The sequence below is a fragment of the Phaeodactylum tricornutum genome, chromosome 19, assembly GCF_000150955.2.
Source record: "Phaeodactylum tricornutum CCAP 1055/1 chromosome 19, whole genome shotgun sequence".
In the NCBI taxonomy this organism is placed as follows: Eukaryota; Bacillariophyta; class Bacillariophyceae; order Surirellales; family Neidiaceae; genus Phaeodactylum; species Phaeodactylum tricornutum.
Window position 1 is genome coordinate 588,855 of NC_011687.1, and position 24,829 is coordinate 613,683.

The 24,829-nt window shown below is 49.1% G+C and overlaps 11 protein-coding genes across 11 annotated transcripts; 7 read left to right on the plus strand and 4 right to left on the minus strand.

Moving 5' to 3' along the window:
* Nucleotides 1-94: 94 nt before the first annotated feature.
* PHATRDRAFT_39466 (predicted protein) lies at nt 95-817 on the minus strand (the record flags this gene model as incomplete). The annotated part of the gene is made up of 1 exon (XM_002183478.1): nt 95-817. The coding sequence occupies one exon, from the start codon at nt 815-817 to the stop codon at nt 95-97; it is 723 nt and encodes a 240-aa protein (XP_002183514.1).
* Nucleotides 818-1,305: 488 nt separating this feature from the next.
* On the plus strand, nt 1,306-3,124 carry PHATRDRAFT_48887 (predicted protein). Its single transcript, XM_002183349.1, has one exon. The coding sequence runs from the start codon at nt 1,318-1,320 to the stop codon at nt 2,740-2,742; it is 1,425 nt and encodes a 474-aa protein (XP_002183385.1). The 5' UTR covers nt 1,306-1,317; the 3' UTR covers nt 2,743-3,124.
* An 882-nt stretch (nt 3,125-4,006) lies between these two features.
* On the plus strand, nt 4,007-6,239 carry PHATRDRAFT_48888 (predicted protein; the record flags this gene model as incomplete). Its single annotated transcript, XM_002183350.1, has 3 exons — nt 4,007-4,052; nt 4,248-4,418; nt 4,519-6,239. 3 exons carry the CDS (start codon nt 4,007-4,009, stop codon nt 6,237-6,239), a joined length of 1,938 nt encoding a protein of 645 aa, XP_002183386.1.
* A 401-nt stretch (nt 6,240-6,640) lies between these two features.
* On the plus strand, nt 6,641-7,618 carry PHATRDRAFT_39469 (predicted protein; the record flags this gene model as incomplete). The annotated part of the gene is made up of 1 exon (XM_002183351.1): nt 6,641-7,618. The coding sequence occupies one exon, from the start codon at nt 6,641-6,643 to the stop codon at nt 7,616-7,618; it is 978 nt and encodes a 325-aa protein (XP_002183387.1).
* Nucleotides 7,619-8,704: 1,086 nt separating this feature from the next.
* PHATRDRAFT_15294 (predicted protein) lies at nt 8,705-9,808 on the plus strand (the record flags this gene model as incomplete). Its single annotated transcript, XM_002183352.1, has 1 exon — nt 8,705-9,808. A coding segment is annotated over one exon (1,104 nt), but the record flags the coding sequence as incomplete, so codon positions are not given.
* A 240-nt stretch (nt 9,809-10,048) lies between these two features.
* PHATRDRAFT_39471 (predicted protein) lies at nt 10,049-11,630 on the minus strand (the record flags this gene model as incomplete). Its single annotated transcript, XM_002183479.1, has 2 exons — nt 10,049-11,014; nt 11,121-11,630. The coding sequence occupies 2 exons, from the start codon at nt 11,628-11,630 to the stop codon at nt 10,049-10,051; spliced, it is 1,476 nt and encodes a 491-aa protein (XP_002183515.1).
* A 470-nt stretch (nt 11,631-12,100) lies between these two features.
* On the plus strand, nt 12,101-13,821 carry PHATRDRAFT_48891 (hypothetical protein). Its single transcript, XM_002183353.1, has 3 exons — nt 12,101-12,774; nt 12,879-13,230; nt 13,261-13,821. The coding sequence occupies exons 1-3, from the start codon at nt 12,316-12,318 to the stop codon at nt 13,731-13,733; spliced, it is 1,284 nt and encodes a 427-aa protein (XP_002183389.1). The 5' UTR covers nt 12,101-12,315; the 3' UTR covers nt 13,734-13,821.
* Nucleotides 13,822-14,292: 471 nt separating this feature from the next.
* On the plus strand, nt 14,293-16,158 carry PHATRDRAFT_48892 (predicted protein). Its single transcript, XM_002183354.1, has 2 exons — nt 14,293-15,154; nt 15,251-16,158. Exons 1-2 carry the CDS (start codon nt 14,359-14,361, stop codon nt 15,910-15,912), a joined length of 1,458 nt encoding a protein of 485 aa, XP_002183390.1. The 5' UTR covers nt 14,293-14,358; the 3' UTR covers nt 15,913-16,158.
* A 412-nt stretch (nt 16,159-16,570) lies between these two features.
* On the minus strand, nt 16,571-22,083 carry PHATRDRAFT_39474 (predicted protein; the record flags this gene model as incomplete). Its single annotated transcript, XM_002183480.1, has 3 exons — nt 16,571-16,687; nt 18,403-18,463; nt 18,509-22,083. The coding sequence occupies 3 exons, from the start codon at nt 22,081-22,083 to the stop codon at nt 16,571-16,573; spliced, it is 3,753 nt and encodes a 1,250-aa protein (XP_002183516.1).
* A 351-nt stretch (nt 22,084-22,434) lies between these two features.
* Nucleotides 22,435-23,818, plus strand: PHATRDRAFT_48893 (predicted protein). Its single transcript, XM_002183355.1, has one exon. It carries the CDS (start codon nt 22,627-22,629, stop codon nt 23,797-23,799), a length of 1,173 nt encoding a protein of 390 aa, XP_002183391.1. The 5' UTR covers nt 22,435-22,626; the 3' UTR covers nt 23,800-23,818.
* Nucleotides 23,819-23,843: 25 nt separating this feature from the next.
* On the minus strand, nt 23,844-24,691 carry PHATRDRAFT_29958 (predicted protein). Its single transcript, XM_002183481.1, has one exon. The coding sequence runs from the start codon at nt 24,615-24,617 to the stop codon at nt 23,862-23,864; it is 756 nt and encodes a 251-aa protein (XP_002183517.1). The 5' UTR covers nt 24,618-24,691; the 3' UTR covers nt 23,844-23,861.
* Nucleotides 24,692-24,829: the final 138 nt, after the last annotated feature.

Here is a 24,829-nt window from a genome sequence, read left to right on the forward strand (position 1 = left end):
AGATAATGGTACCCCACAATTTTTCTCTATATCATTTACTGGAATATGTTGTTGGTGTCGATACCGCAACCAGTGCAGTGCAATACAGGATTCTTTACAGGGCGGCGTACTCTGCCGCCTTGCTTTGTAGCTGGATGAGATCCGCCTGTAGCATGGCTTCGTTGTAACCATTTTGGGTCGGATTTCGTCGACAAATGGAATTGTTGAGTGCCGTGGCAAAGGTGAGCCAGGCGAGGTAGGGAAGTAAGAGCAAGCCCGAAAGCGGGTTGTTCCGGTAGAACAAGGGAATGAGAATACCCAACGTAACAAGCATGAGTACATTGAGGATCATACCGAGTCGTAATCGTTGCTTTCCAAAGAAAACGGGTGCCCAGGTCAGATTCAGAACGAGGTAATGCACCATCCAGAGGAGGAGCGGTCCGGACGAAGTGAGCGAGGACGTTCGCTGGTAGACACGACAGGCCGCCACGCCCATGGAAGCGTAAAGGAAGGTCCACGTGGGTCCAAAGACAAAGTCCGGTGGTGTCCAGGAGGGTAAATCAATCTTCTTGTACCAGGTCTTGGTTGCCTTCGCCACAGCCGGGACACCAAGGATTCCCCCCAAAGCGTGTCCGGCAGCCCACACGATGGGCGAGGTTGACAGACTGGAGAGCGTCAAACTCCGAGCAGTGGTGGACTCATTTGGAACGTCAGGATACCGCGTTGGCTTGCGTAGACACGGCCGATGGTGGCGTCGATAACTATGCGTTCGAAAACCACGTACGGAACGCATTCGATAGACGAGAATCGAAGCAACAACGAGGGAAATCGTTCTCATCCTGCGGATTGGCCTGACAGTATTATCGGTGCCTAAACGAAACGTACTTGCTGGTGTTTCTGTACTGAGCGGCAGACCGATCCTAAGGTAGAGGTACTAGAGCCAATGCTGCAGTTAACTTTCGAGCTGTACAAGGTTTGCGACTGCTTGCTTGCTAGAGTGACAGACGTGCAAAAACCGATGGAAAGTTGGTTCTGGAACGGGAATCGCTCCTCGTAATAGTAACAACCAACAACGCAACCGAACCTCTACGCATAGTTTCATTGGGATTGGGTTTTTTCTCTATCCACCGTTGTACGTTTTCTATATTTTCGTTTACAGTTAGTGTTTTCTCATTCGTACGACACATTTATATTATGAATCGGAGATTTTCCCGACATAATTTCGACCAATCGAGTTTCCACACTCGCTTGAAGTGAGCACGGCCCCTTTCCGGCTTTCTTCTTTCGGGGATACCATTGCCTGCTGGAGCCCATATTCGATGTGTGGCCGTCTATACCATGGCGACAATAGCCTATCCATTGGCGTGGACTGCCGCCCTCGCGCTGTGCTTTGCGCTCTTCAGCGCCATGGCTCGCTACGGCGTTGGCGATGCGCTGGACACGATCACGGTCAACGGCAAAACGTGCTCGAACGGAATCTGCGTCGACCAGTTTGATCACTGGCAAACCGTCCCCATGACGTGGAAATGCCGAGATTTGCGTGACGATTGTACTCTCCGGGCTGTACGAGGTCTCTGCCAAACTGACTCTCTCTACACCCATCCACATTGTCCCGTTGCCTGTGGAGTCTGTCACAATCGCACTCGCGAAATTCCGTTCGAAACTTCCGCACCTTTCTCGTCCCATCCACGTAATAGACAGGGACTTGTCGAAGTTGCAGGTAGTCGCTTCGGCGTCCCGCAATTAATTCCCGAACGCGGATCCGACGACCGACAAGGAGTCTTGGATCGGATGCAGGACGCTCACGAGTATTGGGAAGACGTCGTGATGGAGGAAGATCGGTACCAGCCGGTGCGCACCCTGTGTCGCAATGAGTACGAACTTTGTGCGTTGTGGGCCGCCCGGGGAGAATGTACCAACAACGAACGCTTCATGAAGAAATCGTGTCCAGTAGTTTGCTATACGTGCGAAACGCTACACGTGGATGCCTTGTGTCCGTTCGACCCAAATATTCCGAATGCTTGGCAGCGGGGCGACTTGAATCGAATGTTTAAACGGATCGTTCACGACCCCACCTTGGCGCATTACCAAACTACCGTTCTTTCACGACCCGACTACGAACCGAACGACACGGTTGAGACGGCATCGTATCAAATTGGGCCCTGGGTGGTGATCATTGATGATTTTTTGAACGAAACGGAGACGTCCACATTGATTGCCTTGGGGGCGGATCAAGGCTACGAACGGAGCACCGACGTGGGTGAGATTCTGGAGGATGGGTCCTACGAAGATGACGAGTCTGAGACACGCACTTCCACAAATGCGTGGTGTTACAATGAGTGCGACGATCATGAAGTAACGCAAATTATTTGGGAACGGATGACTTTCTTGACCCAGATCCCCCCCGAAAACTCCGAGTCGTTGCAAATGCTTCGGTACGAGCCCGGGCAGTTTTACGCCGTACACCACGACTATATTGAAAACGACTGGAATCGAGCCGTGGGTTCCCGCATTCTGACCGTCTTTTTGTACCTCAACGACGTCGAAGAAGGCGGAGCGACTAATTTTCCAGAACTTGAATTGGCTGTTCAACCCAAACGAGGGCGTGCTTTGCTTTGGCCTAGTGTGCTAGACCAATATCCACACAAGAAAGATGATCGAACTGAACATGAGGCCCAGGTAGTGACTAAAGGGATCAAATACGGAGCTAATGCTTGGTTCCACCAACGAGACTATCAAGGATCAACACAGAATGGATGTTGACGACGAAACGGGGGTCTTTTACATGCCAAATATACCAATTCCTACCTGTGAAAGAGAATGCTGATATTAGATGACAACTAGCGGGGTCCTATACTGGAGATATCCTTCACAGCCAAATGCCATGGAATTTCTTTCATAGCGTCTGGCTGGTTTTTCACTGTCAATCGAGTTTATCTCGTTGGCGAAGAAAAAAGCTAATATTAAGCTGAAAAGCGGTATGCATGAATCGACTGTGAAGAAAATATGATCCAAAGAGTTCGCAATAGTCCACGCCGAGACGGTGTACAGTTTGTGCCGAGGCTAGCTTTTGCCGCTTAAGCCCGAGAAATCCCATTTGCATGATATGTTAATTCACTATTTCCAGATCTTTCGCGTTTAACATAAAACATTACCAAATGGAAGCTAAGCTATGAGAATCTATATTTTGTCAGCTCGCTCGTCCTGCGTTCATCGAAAATCCAAGGCCTATCAAGCTAGAGTCGAATTCATATCATCATAGAATGCATCTCCATGCAGAAATATAAAACAAGCGGAATCTTGCCAATATGAGCTTTTGGCGCTTACATTCATGCCCGAGAAATCCCATCTTGCAAAATATATTCCCGGATCATCCCTGTGCAACATAAAACATCACCAAATGGAATCGAAACCGAACATCTATTCACTGTCAGCTGGCTCGTTCTACGTTCATGGAAATCCAAGGCCTATCAACCTAGAGACGGATTCATACCACAGTAGAGTGCCGCTCCATGCAGAAATAAAAAATAAGCGGAATCTTGCCAAGACGAGCTTTTGGCGCTTACAGCTAAGCCCGAGAAATCCCATGTTGCAAAATATTCCCGGATCATCATCCCGTACAACATAAAACGGAAATGAAACCGAGCATCTATTCACTGTCAGCTGGCTCGTTCTACGTTCATGGAAATCGAAGGCCTATCAACCTAGACGGATTCATACCACAATAGAATGCATCTCCATGCATCACTAAAGAATCTTTTGCCGCTTAAGCCTGATACTCCCATGTTGTAAAACATTTCCAGACAATCCCCGATCAATACAAGACATCACCAAATGGAAACGATACCGACCTTGTAACCAGCGGGCCCAAGCAGCCTTCGTTTTGAGACTTATCCATCTAAATGGAAGCATAGCACTTTCGATTCTTCTACAGGAAAAGACCTCCAAAATAAGAGGTGTCCACAAAATACTTCTCTTCCTTCACTTGCATTACTTCCGTTCTAAGCCGTTGCAAAACCATCGTACGATGCACATTGCATTCCTTGCCTCGAGCCTGCTGATTTTCGCACGGGGTAGGTACAACTGAATCAGACCTTCTTTTTGGCTCCCTTGCTAAATGCTTCTTCGAGTTCTTGAGAGTATGCTGGTTGTTTCATTTCTCATAAATTCACTTGACAAATCATCTTAGGCGAATCTTCAAGAATACAAAGTAGGAACAGGCTATGGAGACCAGAAAACCAGCCATCGTAGGCTTGACAGCCATACAGACTGTATTAATGCGATCGCCAGCTTCACCTTGATTGATACTGGAACAATTCCCAACCGACTTTACACTATAGGATTAGATGATCTGTCATCCGCTATTGGCCCGTTTAATATTCGGGCAAATGTTGTGGACGACATCTGTACTGAGAGTGCTAGTATCCGTCTTGAAGGTGGTCCGTTCCCAAATCGCTGCGAGAGCAATCTTCCTTTCACAGCATTTGGAGACCCATCTTTAATGGACCTAGAAGATTCAGTCGCCAACTACTGCAACAGGGCAAGAAATATCCCTCCTGGAATTTACACCATTAAGGCTACTCCCTCAGCTGGACCAGCATGCTCTCACGAAAGCGAGGGAGACGAATTGGCAGGGAACCATTACAGAGCCCCAAGACTGTGTTAATGTGATCGCCAACTTCACCTTGATTGATACTGGAACAATTCCCAACCGACTTTACACTATAGGATTAGATGATCTGTCATCCGCTATTGGCCCGTTTAATATTCGGGCAAATGTTGTGGACGATATCTGTACTGAGAGTGCTAGTATCCGTCTTGAAGGTTGTCCGTTCCCAAATCGCTGCGAGAGCAATCTTCCTTTCACAGCATTTGGAGACCCATCTTTAATGGACCTAGAAGATTCAGTCGCCAACTACTGCAACAGGGCAAGAAATATCCCTCCTGGAATTTACACCATTAAGGATACTCCCTCAGCGGGACCAGCATGCTCTCACGAAAGCAAGGGAGAGGAATTGGCTGTGTCGTTTGTGATCCAAGAGCCAGAGCGCCCTACTGCCAAGCCTTCTGCCCATCCATCCAAGAGTGTTTCAAGCTGGAGCCAGGTTGGTATTGATATTGATGGTGAAAATGCTGATGACAATTTTGGAGGATCTGTTACCTTGTCAGCTGATGGTACAATAGTAGCAATTGGGGCTTCAAGCAATAATGGATCCGGAACTGGAGCTGGTCATGTGCGGGTGTACAAAAGGACTGGGACAGTATGGAATCAAATTTTTGGGGATGACATTGACGGCGAAGATGTGGACGACGCTTCCGGAAATGCTGTAGCCCTGACCGCAGACGGCAATGTGGTGGCAATTGGGGCTCTGAATAATAATGGATCCGGGTTTGAAGCTGGCCATGTGAGAATCTTCATATGGAATGGTGACATGTGGAAACAGCTTGGCCTCGACATTGATGGAGCAAGATCTGGAGACACGTTTGGTTGGGAACTCGCACTTTCTTCTGATGGGAAAACAGTAGCCGTTGGGGCACCATTCTCAGGTTCTGCTATAACTGGCTATGTGCAGGTATATAATTGGAATGGATCCGTCTGGCAGCAGCTTGGCCAAAGCATTTTGGGTGAAAATGATTTCGATTTTTCTGGAAGCTCTGTTGCCCTGTCTGGAGATGGAATGATTTTGGCAATAGGGTCTCCAAACAATGATGGCTCTGGTACAAATAACTTTGTTGGGCATGTGCGAGTATTCAAGTGGAATGGGTCCCTTTGGAGCCAAGTTGGTGTTGACATTGATGGCGAAGATATTGACGATGTTTCTGGAAGTTCTGTTTCCCTGTCTGCGAATGGTAAAATAGTGGCAATTGGAGCTCGTGACAATAGTGGATCCGGAACTAATGCTGGTCATGTGCGAGGATACCGGTGGAACGGGACAAGCTGGAAACAGATTGGACTTGACATTGATGGCGAAAATCCTGGCGATAAATCCGGTCAGCAAGTCTTGCTATCCATGGATGGCATGACGGTGGCAATTGGGGCCATAAGAAATGATGAAGCTGGAATAAATGCAGGCCATGTTAGAGTGTTTAAGTGGGACGGGGTAAATTGGATGCAGGTTGGCTTGGACATAGATGGCAATGGCCCTGGCGAATTTACTGGTGCCTCCCTTGGACTTTCATCTGATGGGAAGACTGTGGCAATTGGTGCTCCGAGGGCTGGAATTGGCGGTCAAGTGCGAGTTTACAGCATTGATGGCTAGATTGGCGGCCAAGTGAGAGTTTACAGCATCTATAGCTAGATTGGCACATAGTTCACTGTCAGTAGAAATCTGGTTTTTCTTATTCGGTAAGTGGATGCCAGAGAATTAATGTAATACAAGCGTATATTACATTAATGAAGGCCTATAAATCACATCAGAATTTGTTTTCATCTGAAAGAAATTTGAAAATTTCGCAGTCCCAGTCACTGTTGGGCACGAATCTAGCCCGTTATTGTCCCTGTTTCCTACCCGGATATTGCAGGAGTCACGATTTGGTATTCTGTCATGCAAATTGCGTAGTCCTCTCTTTTGCCTGTTCGTGGCTCCTATCACCCGCGACGATGGATGTAGAGTAGTTAGGATTCATTAGGCGAGCTCCTTGAAGCGTACACTTAATCGGCATGACGCTGTGCCGGACGCGGACTCATCGGTGGGCTTTCGGTTGTCGTAGAACACAGTTCGTCATGGCCGTTCTGCTGTTTTCAACAACGGTAGTCGTTAAATCGCTCGTTTCGCTCCAAACATCAACACGTGTGCGAGGAAAGAACAAGCATGAAGTGTTTGAGTTTTTGGCGACCCCGGCCAATTGGCCGACGATCGTCTTGTCGTCATGGGAGGTTCGTGGAAATGCCAAGGACCGCCTCCTAAAGAGACGAGACGTTGTAGCGGAGATTTTTGGGCTACCGCCGGTACTGCCCCTGTCGGTGGAATGGCAGTGCGTGGAAGCCAACGAGAAGAAAGGTATCCTAGATATGCGTTCACCTTCGGGTGTCGATGGTCTGGCGTCGGACTGTCGTATGCTCTTTGAGATTCAAGAAGACCAGGACAAGAGCAGTACCATCTCGGTGCAGCTCACCATGGAATACGTGCCGAACAATTGGTTGGCGCAATTCGCAATTCCAATTCTTACTGTAGACAACGCGTTGGCACTCAAAGTATTGTTTCCCAATGCGCTCCGAAGTGCTGGGAGGACGGCGTTGAACGACTTCCGATCGCTCATGGGTGTGCTCTACGGTGTTGCTGGTCTCGCGCATCTGGCCGATTGCGTGCTGGGTTCATCTCAGCTCTTGCAAGCCTCTGGAAGTGCGGGATTTTACAATCTACCGTTGCCTGGACAGTGTTTCGCGCTACTATGGTGCGCCGCGGGGCCTGTGGCGTTCGTTGCGTCCCGGAAGGGTGTGGGCGACTACGGATTGATCGCGTACGGCGCGATCGAAGTCACGGGGGCCGGTTTTCTGGATGCTACAGCAGCGACCTCAATAGCCATAGTTGACGGTGTAAACCCGCTACTGAACGCCGTTGCCGTGCAGGCTATTGTGGGAGCCGCGTGGTTATATGCGTCGCAAAAGAAAGACAAACCCGAGCCTCTCTCTCGGTAGTCATTTTTGTACACATTGTCTAGAGAAGGGTGTAACAGGTACAGCCATTGAGTGTTGAAGCAATGGCAAAGTTTGATTGTCCTTTGGTAGCTAAGATAGTGTGCTTGAAGTTCATAGCCTTGTACGATTTCACATTAGGTAGTCTTCCAGAGTGTCGAATTGTACCTGTTCTGTAAACAACTCCTGAGTTTCAAAATCCCGTGAGTGACGTCAACCCAACTAACTGTAAGCCTTTAGTCAAGGCGTCGACTGCAACAGAAATTCGGTTGGCCACACAAAACCAAAGAACACTTTTTTGTCTCATGTTAGAAAACGCCACCAAGCCAACCCATGGAATTCACGCGACGATTCTGTAGACGGTTTCTGCTTCGTAGCTTCATTTCTTGTATCGTGGTATGGAAAGCATGCCGCGGCTTTGTTCCAGCATTGACAGTACCCGCAGCGGCCACATCCAGACGGACTTTTCCGCGAGGGATCGCTCCGTCTCCGCTGTGCCATACGGATTCTGCACACGTTCCTCACCTATCGGCTTCAAGAGCAGTATTCGACGAAGAGAATCCCTCGCTGGAGGAGGCGTTAGACCGTACTGCGTTTGTGTTCGAATCTCTCACTGTGGAGGAAACTCAAAAGCGGCTGGTTACGGAAGGAGTTCAGTACTCTGAAACTGCCGCGAATTCAAGTTTGTTGGCGAATCAAGCCCCGTCGATGCAAACAAACTCGACGCTTCGAATCTCTGCTTTCGAGAGGGTTCCGGGATGTGTCGCCAATGTCAATATACGTTCAATTCTGTGTCCTGTTCACGACTCGTATAGCGTCAAACTGGAAGGGAACGCCGATGCATTGCTGAGTAGGGGGTTGCTGGCAATCACTTCCCGGGTGTTATATTCACAGCAGGCTGATGCCATACTGCAAATGGAACCCAAAAATTTGGCCGATAGACTCGGGATAAGGCCTGCACTGAGTCAGGGACGCAACGACGGCTTGGCAAGCATGCTTCGTACTGTTCAACAGCAGATTCGAACCTTACAGTGTGACAAGTCAGTCGTGAAAATCGAGGAAAATCCTCATCGTTCAGGCAGACCTACAGTGGCGCTCCTGCTTTCCGGCGGGGTCGACTCATCAGTTGCACTCAATTTGCTGGTTCAGCAAGGTTACGACGTTACGGCCTTCTACTTGAAAATCTGGTTGGAAGACGAGCTCGCTCATCTCGGCCATTGCCCCTGGGAAGACGACTATCGGGTTTGCCAGGAAGTCTGCGAACAAGCCGGTATCCCACTGGAAACCGTCAGTTTGCAAAATGCCTACAAATCGCGTGTAATTGCTTACACAGTCCACGAAGCCGAACAAGGACGGACACCCAATCCCGATATCATGTGCAACAGCCGCGTCAAGTTCGGCTGCTTCTACGAGGCTATCGATCAACGAGAGTTTGACTTTGTCGCATCCGGACACTACGCACAGCTAGTCAAGGATACAGAAACCGGATCCATGCGCTTGCTTCGAGCACCTGACCCCATCAAGGATCAATCCTACTTTTTGTGCACCTTGACGCAAGATCAACTACAGCGTGTTTTGTTTCCCATTGGTCATCTGCAAAAGTCACAAGTCCGAGACCTTGCTGACGAATTTATCCTACCGAATCGTCTTCGTCCAGACTCTCAAGGATTGTGCTTTTTGGGCAAGGTTAAGTTTGACGAATTTCTTGCCGTGTATTTAGGGACCAGACCGGGTCCGATAGTGGATGCGGGGACCGGGGATGTAGTGGGTCAACACCATGGGGTTTGGTATCATACGGTGGGCCAACGCAAAGGCATTGGTCGAGTATTAGATCCACTGGCCACGTCCCGTGGACCTTGGTACGTAGTAGCCAAAGATCCCGGAAAAGATGTGGTGTATTGTTCCAACCAGTATGATGAAGACATTTTCACCGCTTCAAGATCCGAATTTGCCGTTGAAAATATTCATTGGATTGCGGGTCAAGCGCCGCCAAACCTCCTAAAAGGAGACGGCGGACGATTCGTCATGAAGATACGACACGGGCCAGATCTTGTGAAAGGAACGCTGCGTTTGACCAATACGGCAGGCGAAGGTGACGTAAAGCTGGATTCTAAGGATGGCGGCTTAGCACCGGGTCAATACGTTGTTTTCTATAAAGACGAAGAGTGTCTGGGCGCGGGCGTGATTAGCGAACGACATTGGGCTCGCCTTTTGAAGGAACAGGATCATTCCGTGGTATGTGCTGTTCCGATAGGTCAAAGCGTTTCATAAAGACAACCAAGGACAACGCTTTCTCATCGTCAAGTATTTGTCACAAATAAAACAAGATAAAATGCAGAGAACTAGCTCGGAAGTAGCGTTTGTTAATGCTTGTGGGTAGTATCTTGACTCTTACAATTGATTTTAGCCTTCTGACAGTAAGTCATGACGTTCCTATGTACTGGAATAGTATTCATCGTCTTCATCATCGAATCTATCTAACTCATCGAGCTCATCTGGTGAGTCATCATCATCGTCCTCGTCTTCATCATCTTCGTCGATAATTTCAAATTTTAGATCGTCGCGTTTGAGCATTTCCAACTCAGATATATCCGCCAGTTCTCCTGCGCACAATTCCAAAACCTCGTGCCATAGCGGTTTGGGCAAACTCAAACACTGTTTCAGAGCTACGGACCGCGCACAGGCAACCGGCTGGTACTTTCCCAAAACGACCGATAGATCCAAGGTGGATTCCACGTAAACGTGTCGTCCTACGAAAAACCGGAAATCCAGTGGTTGATACTTGCCTGAGATTACTCCTTCCACCGCCGCTTCGATCCCACCTTGATAAATACCGCTTCCGGGCGAAATTTCATTCGCACCGGCCAAGTCGGCAAGTCCGTGTACTAGTACGGCCGGTTGGTCCTGATCATCCGGTCCACCAATGTAAACGGCACATTCTCCACCGAATGCGCGCATGAATCGTGTAACATCCTTTTTTGGTTTCGTCTTTTCGCCTCTGTATGCACCGTTAAGTACCAATTGTCCGAGACTGTCAGTAAGTTTCAATGCCATGGGACGATTCAATACTAGAGTTGTCGCGGCTCCGTTGCTTTCGTTGCGTTCCATCACCAAACACACCTCTTGCCATGTTTCTTGATTGTCCAAATAAAGCGTGAGCATTTCGGAGGCGTCGTCGTCCAGTGAGGTTGGATCGATCTGTCCATCGTCCCCGGCTTTTGCAGCAATGGTGAGCATATGCTCTTCGACGAGCGTCTGAGCTTTCGCGTACCAGGTGGAGGGCTCGACTACTTCATTGTCTAATTTCTTCCGTAATAAAGTCCCCATGACGGAATGTTTGTAGTTACGAAAGAGTTCAACTTCTAGTGGCATTCGTAGCACCAAGCCGCCTACTTCCGGCTTTCACGATTGAAACATAACAATGAGCCAATATAGAGTAGAAGAAGGAGTGAGCTTAAAAGGACGTATAAAACAAAATTTCTTTTAGCTGCAATATCGTTCTTACCGTAGATGTCTCGTGGGCCCAAACACCAGACACGTATTCCTGTCCCAGCTGGCTACTCTGAGATTTTAGGAGCTCCTCATTTTCCTTACTAACCGCCCTGGCTTTATTCTTTTTGGATACGGCAGCTTCGCTGGAATCCGAACCCGTGGAATCGCCATCGGAAGAAAAGGAAAGATTCCGGCGAAAGGCTCTCCAGTCTCCGAGAGAATCAGGATCAATCTCATCCTCATCATCGTCTTCCTCGTCTTCCTCCTCCTGATTCCTGTCAGATAAAGCACTCCAGGGCCTTCGACTTAATACTTTGCGAATGCGAGGGGTCTCAAATACTATGGTTGTTGCGACATGCGCGTCTTTTCTCAATAAAGAGAAAGAAGATGAAGGTAGCGTTGGTTGAAAGGCCACCGAAAGCTCGAAAGAGGTGAATGAAGATACCGTCAGTAGGCAGAAAATCTGTGCCAAGGAAGTTGACGTGCGCGTCGTTGCTAACGACGACGATATTGATTCTCCCATTGCGTTGTTTTAAAAAATTGATTACGCGGAATGGCTTATTGTCTGTCGGCTCCACGGGAACGTTATCGATGAACTGGTGTGCAACGTCGATGTGTCAATGATTACCGTACTTGTGTGCAACGAGCTCACTGGAAAAAGAATCTCGGGGAGTGGAGAAAGCTACTTGATAGTGTAAGTACTACTAGGTTACACATGCTCGTACTAGCGACGCGTCTGTCCTTGCACATTGCGGCAAAAGAAATCCAACCACTCTAATAGCTAGGTTCACTTTTTCGGAAATCTCGACCAATGAATGGGCAGCATGACATCGCTCTAGCTTGAAAGGGCGACAATATTGATTCCTAGTTCCGTCATCAAATAGCTCTTGTTCCCTCTAGAAAAGAGTCATGCCATTGGCTCGACCCCGTCCCACTAAATGGCCAACGAGAGTTCGTGTTGCGACAGAGACATTACCACATTTTGGAACCAAACGCGAACTCTCAGTTTCCAGTTTCGCCGTAGAAATGCGTTGAGATGGCTCTTGGGCCGTGTCCAATGAGAAGCATTCGAATACCGGGGATACGGGCCGAGTCAAACCGCGAACTTACGCTGCGGAATTGATTTTTTTGTCGGTAGGCCGTCATTCGACACAAGAAATTCTGCTCGGTCGACACACACAAAATTACCCAGCATCTACTATCCCACCATGTTGTTGCGCTTTGTTCCGACATTTGCTTACTTTTCATTACTCGTGCCCTTAGTAACCTGGGCTGGCCGTACGACCGTTTTGACCCACAAAAGTGCTTTGCACGTCCAAAATGCCAACAGTCAGAATGCCTGCGTCGATGGCAGCAGTGAGGGCTTTTGGGCCGGCGCTAACAACTCCACACGGACGTCTTGTAGTTGGAATGACGAAGCCCAGATAATTGCGGAGTCGACATACGAGCTGTCGTCACCGGCGGCCCCTGAGGCGGACAATTTGGGATCCAAATTGGGCGTTCCACAAACCATCGATGCGGCGCGATCGCAAGAGATTCTGGAACGCATCGCTAGCGCCCAAACTTACATGGACGAGGTAGTCGCCATCGACGAAAAGTACGCTAAAGTACGGGAATTGTGCGATAACAAGAACGCCAACTGTGCGTTTTGGGCGGTTATCGGCGAGGTACGTACCAAGGTGGACCTAATTGTTGCAGACAGTGATGCTATGAAATGATGATTTCTAATTTTTGGCGTTTTTGGACTTCTTTTGCTCCCTTCTTACATTAGTGCGAGAACAATCCTGGCTACATGAAATTGAATTGTGGTCCAGTTTGTAAATCGTGCGAGCAGCTTCACGTCGAAACCCGGTGTCCCATGGACCCTGACGCCGTCGATGCCTTGTACCCGGGAACCCTCACGCATATGTTCGAAGGCATCCTCGCCAACCCCGATTTCCAAAAGTATGAAATATCTGTCTTGTCTCGGCCGACACTAGCTCCTGGGGATACAGAAGAAACTGCAGACTACTTTGTTGGTGGCCCGTGGGTGATCATGCTCGACAACGCCTTGTCGTCGGAAGAGGCAGATCGACTGATTGAGTTGGGCGGTATTGAGGGCTACGAACGCAGCGCCGATGTCGGTCACCAAAAGGCCGACGGTACGTTCACAGCAGAAACTAACTCGGGCCGCACGTCGACTAACGCCTGGTGCCAACACGACTGTTACAAAGATCCAACGGCGCGCGCCGTCATGGACCGAGTAGCCAACATTACCAGTATTCCCGAAGTGAATTCCGAGTATTTGCAAATGTTACAGTACGAGAAATCACAGTTCTACCAAACTCATTCAGACTACATTCCTTATCAAGTGAATCGACCAACAGGTGTCCGCATTTTGACATTCTACTTTTATTTAAGCGATGTGGAAGAGGGTGGTGGTACAAACTTTCCCAAGTTAGGCCTCACCGTGACGCCGAAAAAGGGTAGGGCCGTGTTGTGGCCTTCAGTCTTAGATGATGAACCCAATCAAAAGGACGCCCGCTCCGATCACCAAGCCTTGCCGGTAATCAAGGGCGTCAAGTATGGTGCCAATGCATGGATTCACCAACGAGATTATAAGACATGGAGCCAGAAAGGATGCTAAGGAATCCTTTGTGGTGCGGAATTACATTTCAAAGGCCTCCGTCAAACATATCCATAAAAATTAACTTTTTCGTCTATATTTCACAGCTTGTGTACATTGTATATAAAACCTTTTTAAAGCGGTCCCCTTTCTCGATGGTCGTAGCGCAAGTTGCCAGGGGACAATCAGAGTGCACACTCTACGTTGTTCATATCGCCGCAGACCTCAAAGCATAGTACCAACACTTGCCTGCTCTCCATATTCATTTGTGATGGCCAGCATTTTCCGTTTCGGCAGGCAGCAAAGCTGACTCGACTTTGGTTCTGCAGTGGCTTTTGCTATAGCTGGAAGGAGACTTGTCGTTCGAGAAAACAACTGATACAACATAACCTACCCGACCATCTACTTACTATTAATCATAGCGGTGACTGTGACACGAAAGATACCAGACACCCGGATTTTCGATCGATCATCGGTTTGACCTCCCATAGTCCGGGGATGTCTTCGAACATCCAGAGCTCTCGAATGGAAAACCTTCGGCGTTCCCCGAGCCGCCGCCGTACTCATGACAACCCACGAGGGCTCATCACTAATGCAACACAAAACCCTTTGCTAGGATATACGTATTCTTTGGATTCCGTCAGGCATGAAGTCGTCAACAGGGCTTGGGATCGGAGTGGCGTTGCTCTACGGCTGTACCGCAGCAGTGGCGTTCACACCCACTCACTCTGCCACGATACCACCGCCAACGCATTCCTCTCCAGCCTTGCAAGGGATATTGCCGAACTATCGGGCATGCCAGATTCCCCAAGGCTGTCCAAGTCTGGATAGGCTGCGTTCACCTACACAGACTTCGACGGCATTGCAGGCAGTGCCTGGCGGCAGGAAACATGCAACCACGTTGGCCGGTCGCCTTTGGCCCGCTATTCGAAAGTTCTATATTACTCCAGCAAAATTCAAAGCCATCGTTGCTGCCGTTGTGCACATCACCGATTGGCAAGACATTATCTTGATAGGAATCGTGGCCTATGGTATAAATCCACTGGCTAGACTGACCTTCGATATGATGTCCGACGAAAAGAAAGAAAAGCGAACGTACTTTGATCGGAAGCGTTTTGGTGTCGCTTCGACCATTGCACAAATCGCTCGTGTTTCGCTGTCCGTCTACATTTTCGACGTCATATGCGTGATTTTGACAACACTGGATTTTGACTTTCCCACGAAATGGATGCTGCCACAGGCCTATTCCAAGATTGCGTACTCTACTTGGTTCTTACAGCATTTCATTCTGTGGAAACGAATGGCACTGTGCAAATGGTTCAAGGTGGATCCCGAAGACATGGGCCGGATCGAGCTCCTGGATCGGGTTGTATCAGGTTTGGCAGGAGCTACTTACAGCTTGTTTTTGTTTGATTGGTTGTCGATAAGAATGGGGTTTGCCAGTACGTACGCGTGTTGCCTCTCGCTGTACTTATTTACGTCTGCTTGCTCACAATATATCATTCTTTTCTTTCAACGTACATACTACATCACCTCAGTGAAAGGTATCTTTGCTTTTGGCAGCGTCGGTACTTTGGCATTTACATTGGCGAGCCAGGGTCTGGTAACACAGCTCATTTCAGGACTTTTCTTGACGGCGACGGACAAAATGTACGTTGGCGATGCCGTCCAATTTGGTGACGGCACGTCGGGAAAGATTATACGCATGGGATGGATGAACACTTTGATTCGTAACGGAGACAACACAATTACCAACGTCCCCAATGCCATGCTCGCCAACCAAAAAATCACCAACCTTTCCCGTCTACGCCAGTGTCAAGTCAAACAAGTGCTCCGTTTCCATTATGATGATGCCGATCTACTGCCGGAAGTTCTCGAATCGATCAAAACCGAAATTAAACAATCGTGCCCCAAGCTAATTGATGGAAATCGTCCGTTCCGCGTATTCTGGACTGGTTACAACGAGGATCACCTGGAAGTTATGGTCGATACGCATCACTCCATTGCTCCTATCGGTGACGCCTACTGGATTAATCGCCAAAAAGTCCTTATGGCTATCAATCGCGCCGTTAAGAAGCACAACGTCGAAATCGCGCAAATGTACAGCTTTGCCACTTCGGGAAGTGAACCAAGCTGGCGCGTGATTCCAAAGTCCACGATGACGATTAATCCCAAAAAGGAAAGCGCTTCGAAAGAATAGTCGTTCATGACGTCTGTTCTGGCGCCAAGCAAGGTTTCCGAAAGATTGCGCCATTCTAATATTGATCGTTTCCATGGATCGATCCCATTTTTGACCACGCCAAGTGTGAGACTCCTGGAAACCAGCAGTAGCTGCCCGTACATGGGATACTTTGCATCTTGACTATACTTCCATTGATAGTCTAACCATTGTATTGTCATGCAAGAGTTAGTCAAGCTAGCTAAGAAAATAAGATTGCTTCTCTAGAGAGTTTTGTGACAGAGATAGAGTAGTAATTACCTTGAGAGGTAGCGGGGCGCGTCTGATTGTGAGACGAAAGTAGTTATAGAATGACTGTGAATGAACGACGACACCTACCCTATTTCTAACTGTTAGTCAATAAATTCTGTTCTACTAGCTCTACCATAGCTACTAGTGTTTACATGAGACGGAAAGTCGTCTGCGAAACAGCAACCATCTTTTCGCCAGGCTAACAGTGAGTGTAAGTGCCTGTGAAACACGATCGCTACCGAGCGAAGTCAATCACATAATAGAAGTATGCTTTGCCTAGAACAATCGTTGGCCTGTTAGTGCCCTACGAGATGCTCTTTTCCAATCGGTGATTACCAACCAGAAGTGGGAAAAGAGCTCCCGCAGTATTTCTTAGAGTAGTTATCCTTTACATGTTACTAGAACCAGCGAATGGCTTCCATAGTTGCACGGACAAAGGAAAGTAGCGACGGATGACACACGCACCGTCTGCGTCATCTGGTGACATGCCGAAGTGTCTCGTGTGCTACACACACAATTCTAACACTCCTCTTCATCCGTAGCCACGTGCCCGGATTAACCAAACATAAACCCACCTACCAGCGTGCAAAACGTTTTAATCGTTTGTGCCTTGGTAAGCGTGTCTGCAAAGTTGTCGACCCCACCCGTCTTGATAGGGTGACATATTCCGGCGGCCGCGGCTTCGCGCGTCTTGTGATACGCGATCGCAACGTGTTTTTTCTTCAATAGACTTTCTGATATAGTGGCGTTTTGGATGACTCCAAGGTTGTCCCCACAAATCATACTCGCATGTTCGACCTTTACACCCAGACATCGAAGCATGTAACGTACTGCAATCAACTCCTCGACGGCGGTTTTCATTCCACAGAATTCAGCACCGTATGTCGATGTTTCAATGGCTCCCTGTCGCTTACTCGTATAAAAAACAGGGGTACGCCCGACAAAGATCAAAAGACCGGTTATGGAACGCCTCGAGACCTTGTCGTGGGCATGGTCAGAGTCGACAAACACGGTTATTTCGATTTCGTCGATCAGCGGCTTGGGAAGGTTAGCGTCAATTTCTTCAAAAGCTCCAGGATACTGATCGCCAAGTTCTTTCGTGAAATCTCGGGATAACGAATCTTCTCCGCCTTCGTAGATGGGATCTCGGGAATCTACAACAATTCGCCGATTTGGTCGCTTCTTCAGATATCCAAAAACCCTCAGAAGGCGCTCCAAATGTCCCTTTCGAGGGCACGCAGTGAAGCGTGAAAGAGAAGATGTCGCGTGGGCGACGTCAATCCGTCCGATAGTCACGACCCAAACTAGGATTCCGATCAACATTTGGTACTTTTGATGTTCGTCGTCGCTCAACAAAGGTGTAGAATCCAATTCCGGGTGGTCGCCTGTCTCAGACGGACACGAGTATTTTTTCAAACTCCCGAAAATATTTTCTACTCGCTTGATTGCTTCGACAAGATACTTTTTGCATCCAATGCACCACCGGCCTTTTCGATCTTTCTTGTAATCATTTCCAAGATAGTAGTCTGGAGGCCCGACGGATTTAACTGAATAAATTGCCTTTATACTTTCCATGATTTTTTCTGGTGTTTTAGAAACAATCATAAAATCATCCACATGTGTACAAACATATTCGTAGAATAGGCTTTCGTTGCCCAATCTGATCCAAACATCCTTGTCGTAACGACTCTGTTTGAACTGTAATGCACGTAGGGTATCCGCAAAATGTGCATGCCAACGTTCCGAGCTCGATCGTAGGCCGTACAGCGCTTTTCGTATAATAACAATGCTGCCTACGAGATCGCTGCCGAATTCGGGTCCTGCCTTTGCATATACCTTCTCGTTCGTGTAGGCATTTACATAGGCATTCGCCACGTCTCCGCAAAGTTGCTTCAGGTTGGCCTTGTGCGCAATTACATGGAGTAACTTCACACTGATGCCTTTGACCGTCGAAGAGTAAATGTCGTGATCCAACGCATCGACAAGGTGACCGCCGGCAACTAATCTGGCCTTGCGACGAAGATCTTGCTTGACATCGAACACGGTCATGAGGGTAGTTTTCTGAAATTCGTTGCCCGGCGAAAAATCGCTTGGCTTGAATTCAAAGCACTCCAAATCAATGAGACTTGTGATTTCAAGTTTGATCGCGTCTTGCCAAAGGGAATTACCATTAGACTTGTCCAACTCGATTGCGTCTCGAACACTTCTTGGAACTCTGACGCCATATTTCAAAATAGGCTTAATAGAGTAGATCTTCTTCTTCTTACGTTTTTGAACGCGTCTAACCGAATAGATATCGTTGTGTTCGTCTAGATGAAAATCGTACAGCCTAGCAACTCTTCGTACTGCTCGTTGCAGATCGCGAAGTGTCTTCTTTGCCCAGTCTAGTGTTCGGTCTCCTCTCGTTGTTGACCTACTAACGCCGCCTGTGCTCACGATGTATTCTGCAGTCATCTTGGGGTGATCCTCTTTCATGTCTCGAAGCTCCTCCCAAGTCGTCTGCTCGGTGGCCCAAGTTACCTTCAACTTGAGTCGACCGTCCATCCAATTGTGTCCGACGATTTTCGTGACATGGGCTCCGCCAACTCCTGAAGCCGTGGACTCGTTTATGTCTAGGTAGTCGTTGATCTCGCTTGTCATTTCGACCTCCGCGTCGTTGTTTAGCGGGTCGAAAGACTGAAGTGCTGAACCGTCGACCTCCTCGCGAGCCCTCTTCGAGTTGATAGTAGAGTTAGTTGTCTTTGACTCACTGTCTTCGTACAGCTCGTCACCGTCGGACGTTTCAACTTCGACGGGAGAACAGTGATCGCTTTGGCTTTCCGCTTTGTCGCCCCCCTGCTCCTCTGAATCCACGCTGGTGATAGGAGGAGTATCATCAAAACGGACCAGTGACTCCAATTCACTACCGTCCAAATTTCTTTCTTTGGCTCCACGGGAGTCGTCGCTACGAGAGTTTCGCTTTTTCGAGCGACGACGCTGCGTACGCGACGGCTGCGTCTTGCTGAAGAGAAGATCTTCATCTTGGTAGGAGACCACTGGCTCCTTTTCCTCCAAATGACGCGAGCGGACGACATTTCGAACAAGCTCGCGACCTTGCTTCCAATCGTTATTGGGAGTAGTCCAAATCTTGTAAGTAAAAGCGTCGCCATGGTCCCAGGCAATTCCAACAAAACGACCAGGGAGAAAATTAGGAGCTGGGTACTTGGCCGTTGGTTCATAGTACCAAACGGGTTCCCAGAATCGGAATCGAAACATGGAAATATCCGGCGTGTGACCGTACATTTTTTCCATCGGGGTGCGAAAATTTAAATCCTTGTGAGCCGAATGATTCAAACAGTCAACAATAAATTGTTGGCAAAAACACCAAAATGTGAGCGGTGTTTTTCCATATCGCAAAGTGAGAATAGTTCGCTTTTTCACGTCTTGAATTTTGCGTTCGGCTTGGTTTTGGTTTTGATTGTTCGGAACGGACTTGATCTGTCGAGTTACATTTTCCCGACTAGTCTTAGTCCACTTTTTACCGATTTGCGTTCTAGCATTGTCGGTTAATAGAACATTAGGTGCTCCCACATTCCGTATAAAATCTTGATACGCTCCGTGCGACTGCGACTCCTTTCTCATACCTCGAACATAAGTATAGTTAGATTCATGGCAAAAGAAAATCTGCACGCACAGAAACCCTTCAATAGACTCAACGGACGAGAAGAATGTATCCGAATCAGTGCGACCCTCGATTCGACGAGGATGCAAAGCATGAATGCGAGACTTGCGATGCTGACGCGGAGCTTCTCGTTTATCCATTTCGACCGGGGCAGCACATAGTTGCGTCGTCGCCAGGAGAGTCTTCGATAACGTAAACTCCGGGCAGTTTCCAAGCCGTTCGGCCCATGGAGCCCGCTCAGGAACTATAGCAACCGGCGTGCGTCGAATAGGATGGATGCTAGATCTAACTAGCCTTCGAGGACTTAACCAGTGAATTTCCAAGTTCTCTAGCTCCTTTTCGGTCGGTTTGCGTAGGTAGAACGAAAGCGTTTTCTCGTCGACAAAGTCCAATGCAATGGAAATTCCGTCGACTTCAATGCTTTGAAGCCCTCCATCCCGGATGGTCGTGTCCGAAACAATGACACCGTGTTTTCGTAACTCGTGTGTGTTGAACAACGACTCCGTCTGGGTGCTTCTTTCATCATATCCCACGTTACCGGCACCAATTAGGATCGTTCCTTCTTTAGGATGATCGTACGCAGCCACCGCGTTAACCAGTGGCAGGCTGCATTTGCCCATCCCTGCTAAAGCTCCGCCTAGCTGGGCTTCTACACCGATCACCTTTTCCAGAACTGTCCATACGTCCCCGCCAACAATGTCGCATTCAGTCCCTGGGTCTAGGATAGCTCTTGGTTTCTCGTTGCCTACGCGTCCGCGGCGGGAGATGAGGCTTCGACGAGACTTGGCACGCTTGTGCTTCCGCTTCGACGGATTCTTCTGCTTTTTCGCCCGTTCTTTCTTCACAGGTGCAGTAGAATCATCCTCTTGACCGGACTCAATTTCGACATCGTCATACTCATCACCTTCGACGTGGTCGTCCGGATCCTTCATACTGATCCGGATGGAGGAGTCAGGCGTGCCGGATGTCTTCGTTTCCGTTCGACGGACAACACCGGTGATTCGCCTCCCCTTGCCTCTCTTGCCCTTCTTGGACGAGGAACCCCCCTTGCCTTGGGTGTTGCGGGTCTTGACGGATTCGTCGGAACTGCCATTGTCGTGCTCTCTTTTCGACGGGGTTTTACCTTTCCCGTCATACTCAGTGCTTGCCAGTTCGTCCGATCGAAGAATGCGCCCTTCGGAGTTCCAAACTCCCCTCCACTTGATTAGATTCTTGCGAGCACTTGCCGGCTTGACCAGGTTAAGTATAGAGTTCGGAATCGAAGGAATTTTCCCACTTGACGGACCTCCACTGTTCGACTTGCCGCCCTCGCTCGACTTGAACCGTCTAGCTTTCTTGGCCGACAAAGTGGAGTCCTTCATGAGGACTTGCTCGCGCATACGAATGCGCGCAACACATTCATTAAAATCCGCAGTCGAATCGCCTTCCAACTGCTGTTTGACCACATCGTAGTCTTCGTCAATGATCTTGTCGAGAAACTGACGTCGTTTCGTATCCGCCGTGTAGCCCTCACCGTTTTCTTCGAGCTTCTGGCTGAATCTCTTGAAATGGTTGACAAAAGTCCCGGCTGGGGTCGCATCGTCAAGCAGTAGCGTGTCCAGCTTGCTACGATACTTGTCGATGATCGTCCGACCGGTATCCGACATACCATACCATTCCTTGATAGCCATCCACGCGGCGTATCCATTCTGGTCCTTCACGTCTTCCATGATATGCATTGCAGCACCATCCACAAGAGCAATCACAAACATGTGATAGAGCTCATTGTTTCTGGCGGCATCGAAATCATTTCCGACTTCCGGAGGACCGTCGAGAAGTTTACGGTAAACGGTGATTCCGAGAGCCGCTGCGGTTTTCGTCGACCAGTCTTCGAAATCTTCCAGATCACCTGAAAACTTCGAGATCGTGTTAATGCTCGCTTTCATCGTTCCGTGGCGAGGGTCAAGTCCAGCAGCCGGGTTAGGAGCATTGGCTCCAACATTCTGATGGTTAGATGACAACGCGAGGTTGATCTCTCCCATCGTCGTATCGGGACCGATTTCCTTACCGCTGCTGAGGTACTCAGCCACACGCTTCAGTTTGTATCGCTTCGCCAGCGTCCCAACCTGGTCTCCCAACACTTGCGTGAACGCGGGAAGGTCCAACGACGCGATGGTAGTCCGATCGGTGATACCGGCTTCAGCAAACAAAGCTGCTTCGGTATCCGACAAACCGACGAGATTAATGATCAAAGGTTCCATGTTTCTGCGGGATCTGTTACTCATAAAGAATGAACAAACTTCGTCTCATAAGCTAATAGAAGTATGCTTTGCCTAGAACAATCGTTGGCCTGTTAGTGCCCTACGAGATGCTCTTTTCCAATCGGTGATTACCAACCAGAAGTGGGAAAAGAGCTCCCGCAGTATTTCTTAGAGTAGTTATCCTTTACATGTTACTAGAACCAGCGAATGGCTTCCATAGTTGCACGGACAAAGGAAAGTAGCGACGGATGACACACGCACCGTCTGCGTCATCTGGTGACATGCCGAAGTGTCTCGTGTGCTACACACACAATTCTAACACACACGCCGAAAGTCGCTCGTTAGCGTGTATTATAGCGGCACAAATACCCTCGCTAGCAGTGTAGGCAACACTTCACTTTCGGTTAACACTCAAGTAACAGTAAGGTAGTTCAACCGTACACGGCTTGTTGATGGCCCCAACTGGCACACTGGCAACCAACGTATTCCATCTGCCGGCACGCGAGAAAAACAGACTTCTGAATTTTGGAACGCAGTCTCGTGATGGGACCAGCTTCGAAACCAGCAACAGCGTTTGCTGGATCAATCGACCAGAGTCCCTGGGCAACTGTGGGACCCCGTCGCGAAGACTCCCTGCATAACGATCATCACATGAATAACATCAATCCTGCCAGTGATCCAACGACACCGGCGCGGAATCAAACACGATACCATCCACAGCGAGAGACTTCCTGTGGAGCGAGAGTCCTGCGAGGGATCATTCAAGCATGGCTAGTCGTGGACTTCTTGGTGGGTTTAATGCTGGTTGTGTATTCTGCGTGGTTGCAAGAGGAACGTAGCGTTGCCGGTAAAGGGGCTGATCCGGAACCGAGCGATGATTCTTCTCCGCCGCACACACTACCGCCGCGGTTGCTCATCACCGTGACGTTGGTAACGGGTAGTCTTTTGCTGATTCGAAGTGGGACCGGATGGATGGGGCTGCTCCTCGTTGATCACCCTTGTCGACAATTCTTGTTTGGAACTTCAACGGTCTTATCTTTGGTGGTCTCTTTCTTGGACTTTGGACTGAGTTCCGTATCGTGGATGAAACGACGAACGATTCGGAATCTCTTAGAACAGAGCTGGGCGTTTCCGTCTTTTTTAAAAGTCGTCCACGACGCGATTGCTTTCCACTATCATTACGTATGGATGATACTTTTGGGTCTGGCGTTTGGGGAATGTCTGCGATATCTCGTTTTTGAACAATACTTCTCGGTTGCCGTCCGATACGAAGATTGGGAGGAGGATGCTCCCAGCGCTACCGATACCGTGCCGCACACGCCACGGAGTCTGCGCCGACTACGTCGGCCATGGTGGTGGTCCAGTACTTCGCAGCTGGAGGATGACAGTGACGGTTTGCGCCAATCACTATTATCACCAGGCGTTCCTCGTTGGGTTTCCAATCGACAAGATGGCGAGTACGACGAAACCACCGGTGTGACACCACCCCGCCGCCGTGCAAAGCGATCATGGTTGGCCTTTTGGAAATCGTCGTCGCGAGAAAACCTAAGGGACGATGGGTCGGTAGATTTTGCCTCGGTGCAGGAGGAATGGGCGAGTCGGGCGGAAGAAGATCCGTTTTGGTGGTCACGGGACGACACCGAAACGGCGTTGCATTCGGTGGATCGTCCCCGTCGGGATCTCGATACATCCTGGATCCACGAAGAAGAAAAGTAGTAATGAAAACGTGGTACTGATTATTGCTGTAATTAACAACGCTATTGCAGTGTTGCCTACATTTAGTGCTTTGGTGCGGGGGATAGACTGCCCTCCGAGTCGTAAACCGACCCGTCCCTATGCCGGTCACTGCGTCCGTGTTTGCGGTACGAGCGATCCTCGCTGTGACTGCGGTCTCGGTGTTTGCGTTTCTTTTGTGTTTTCCGGTCCCGCCGCCGTCGTTCCTTTTCGGCGATTCTATCGGCTTCGCAGTCGTCTTCAAGTGACTGAAGGAGAGCGCGCGGTACTGGTTTGGAATGTAAAAAGTTGCAGTAGCCTTGTCGGGCGCACTGGTCTTCGTCGTAGTCACGACAACGGGCTTCGCGAAAGTCCGTCACGGGCGAGAATTCGATGATCATGGGTCGTCCGTCGTAGTACCGTCCGTTCATGACCTGTAAGGCGTCACTGGCTTGCTCTTCATCCGCAAACTTGACGTAGACGTGTCCGATCATGTGATCCCCGAGATTATCGACGACGTGCATTCCTTCAATGCGTCCGAATTTGGAAAACTCGACGTAAAGGTCTTCGAAAAAGGCAAAAAAGTCTTCCTGTGCCTGTCTGGGGTCGACGTGTGCATCGCCACCGTGAGCGGCGCGCAGTTCAGCTTGTCGCGTGGGATGTCGGTACAGGTGCTGCACCAGGAGAGTCTGCGAAAAGGCCGGTTTGTGGTGCAGACGACTGCAGCGGTCCGAATGGCGACAGGCACCAATTTTGAAGTAAAACGGACAATTGACCTTGTCTTCTTCCGTGCCGTGAATGCGAGCCAAATGTTGCGCCATGCTATCGGCTGTGCGTGTAACGTGCCGTTGAAAAGAAAGCGGAATTGGTGTAATTGTAAGCACAGGGTACACGCATTCCAGCCACGTTGTGAATGTGTGTGTGTGTATTGTTCACACACACCGACATCCACACCCCCAACACCAATCCTACCTCCACCCTCGCAAGGGATTTTTACGATTGACCGTCACAACGACGGACTTGTTTGCGGGCG

Coding starts and splice junctions, on each gene's coding strand:
- PHATRDRAFT_29958 (XM_002183481.1), bottom strand. CDS start 24,617: ATGGCGCAACATTTGGCTCGCATTCACGGCACGGAAGAAGACAAGGTC.
- PHATRDRAFT_48891 (XM_002183353.1), top strand. CDS start 12,316: ATGTTGTTGCGCTTTGTTCCGACATTTGCTTACTTTTCATTACTCGTG. Junction 12,775..12,878: donor TTTGGGCGGTTATCGGCGAG/GTACGTACCAAG, acceptor TTCTTACATTAG/TGCGAGAACAATCCTGGCTA. Junction 13,231..13,260: donor CGAACGCAGCGCCGATGTCG/GTCACCAAAAGG, acceptor GTACGTTCACAG/CAGAAACTAACTCGGGCCGC.
- PHATRDRAFT_48892 (XM_002183354.1), top strand. CDS start 14,359: ATGAAGTCGTCAACAGGGCTTGGGATCGGAGTGGCGTTGCTCTACGGC. Junction 15,155..15,250: donor GATAAGAATGGGGTTTGCCA/GTACGTACGCGT, acceptor ACATCACCTCAG/TGAAAGGTATCTTTGCTTTT.
- PHATRDRAFT_48887 (XM_002183349.1), top strand. CDS start 1,318: ATGGCGACAATAGCCTATCCATTGGCGTGGACTGCCGCCCTCGCGCTG.
- PHATRDRAFT_48893 (XM_002183355.1), top strand. CDS start 22,627: ATGGGACCAGCTTCGAAACCAGCAACAGCGTTTGCTGGATCAATCGAC.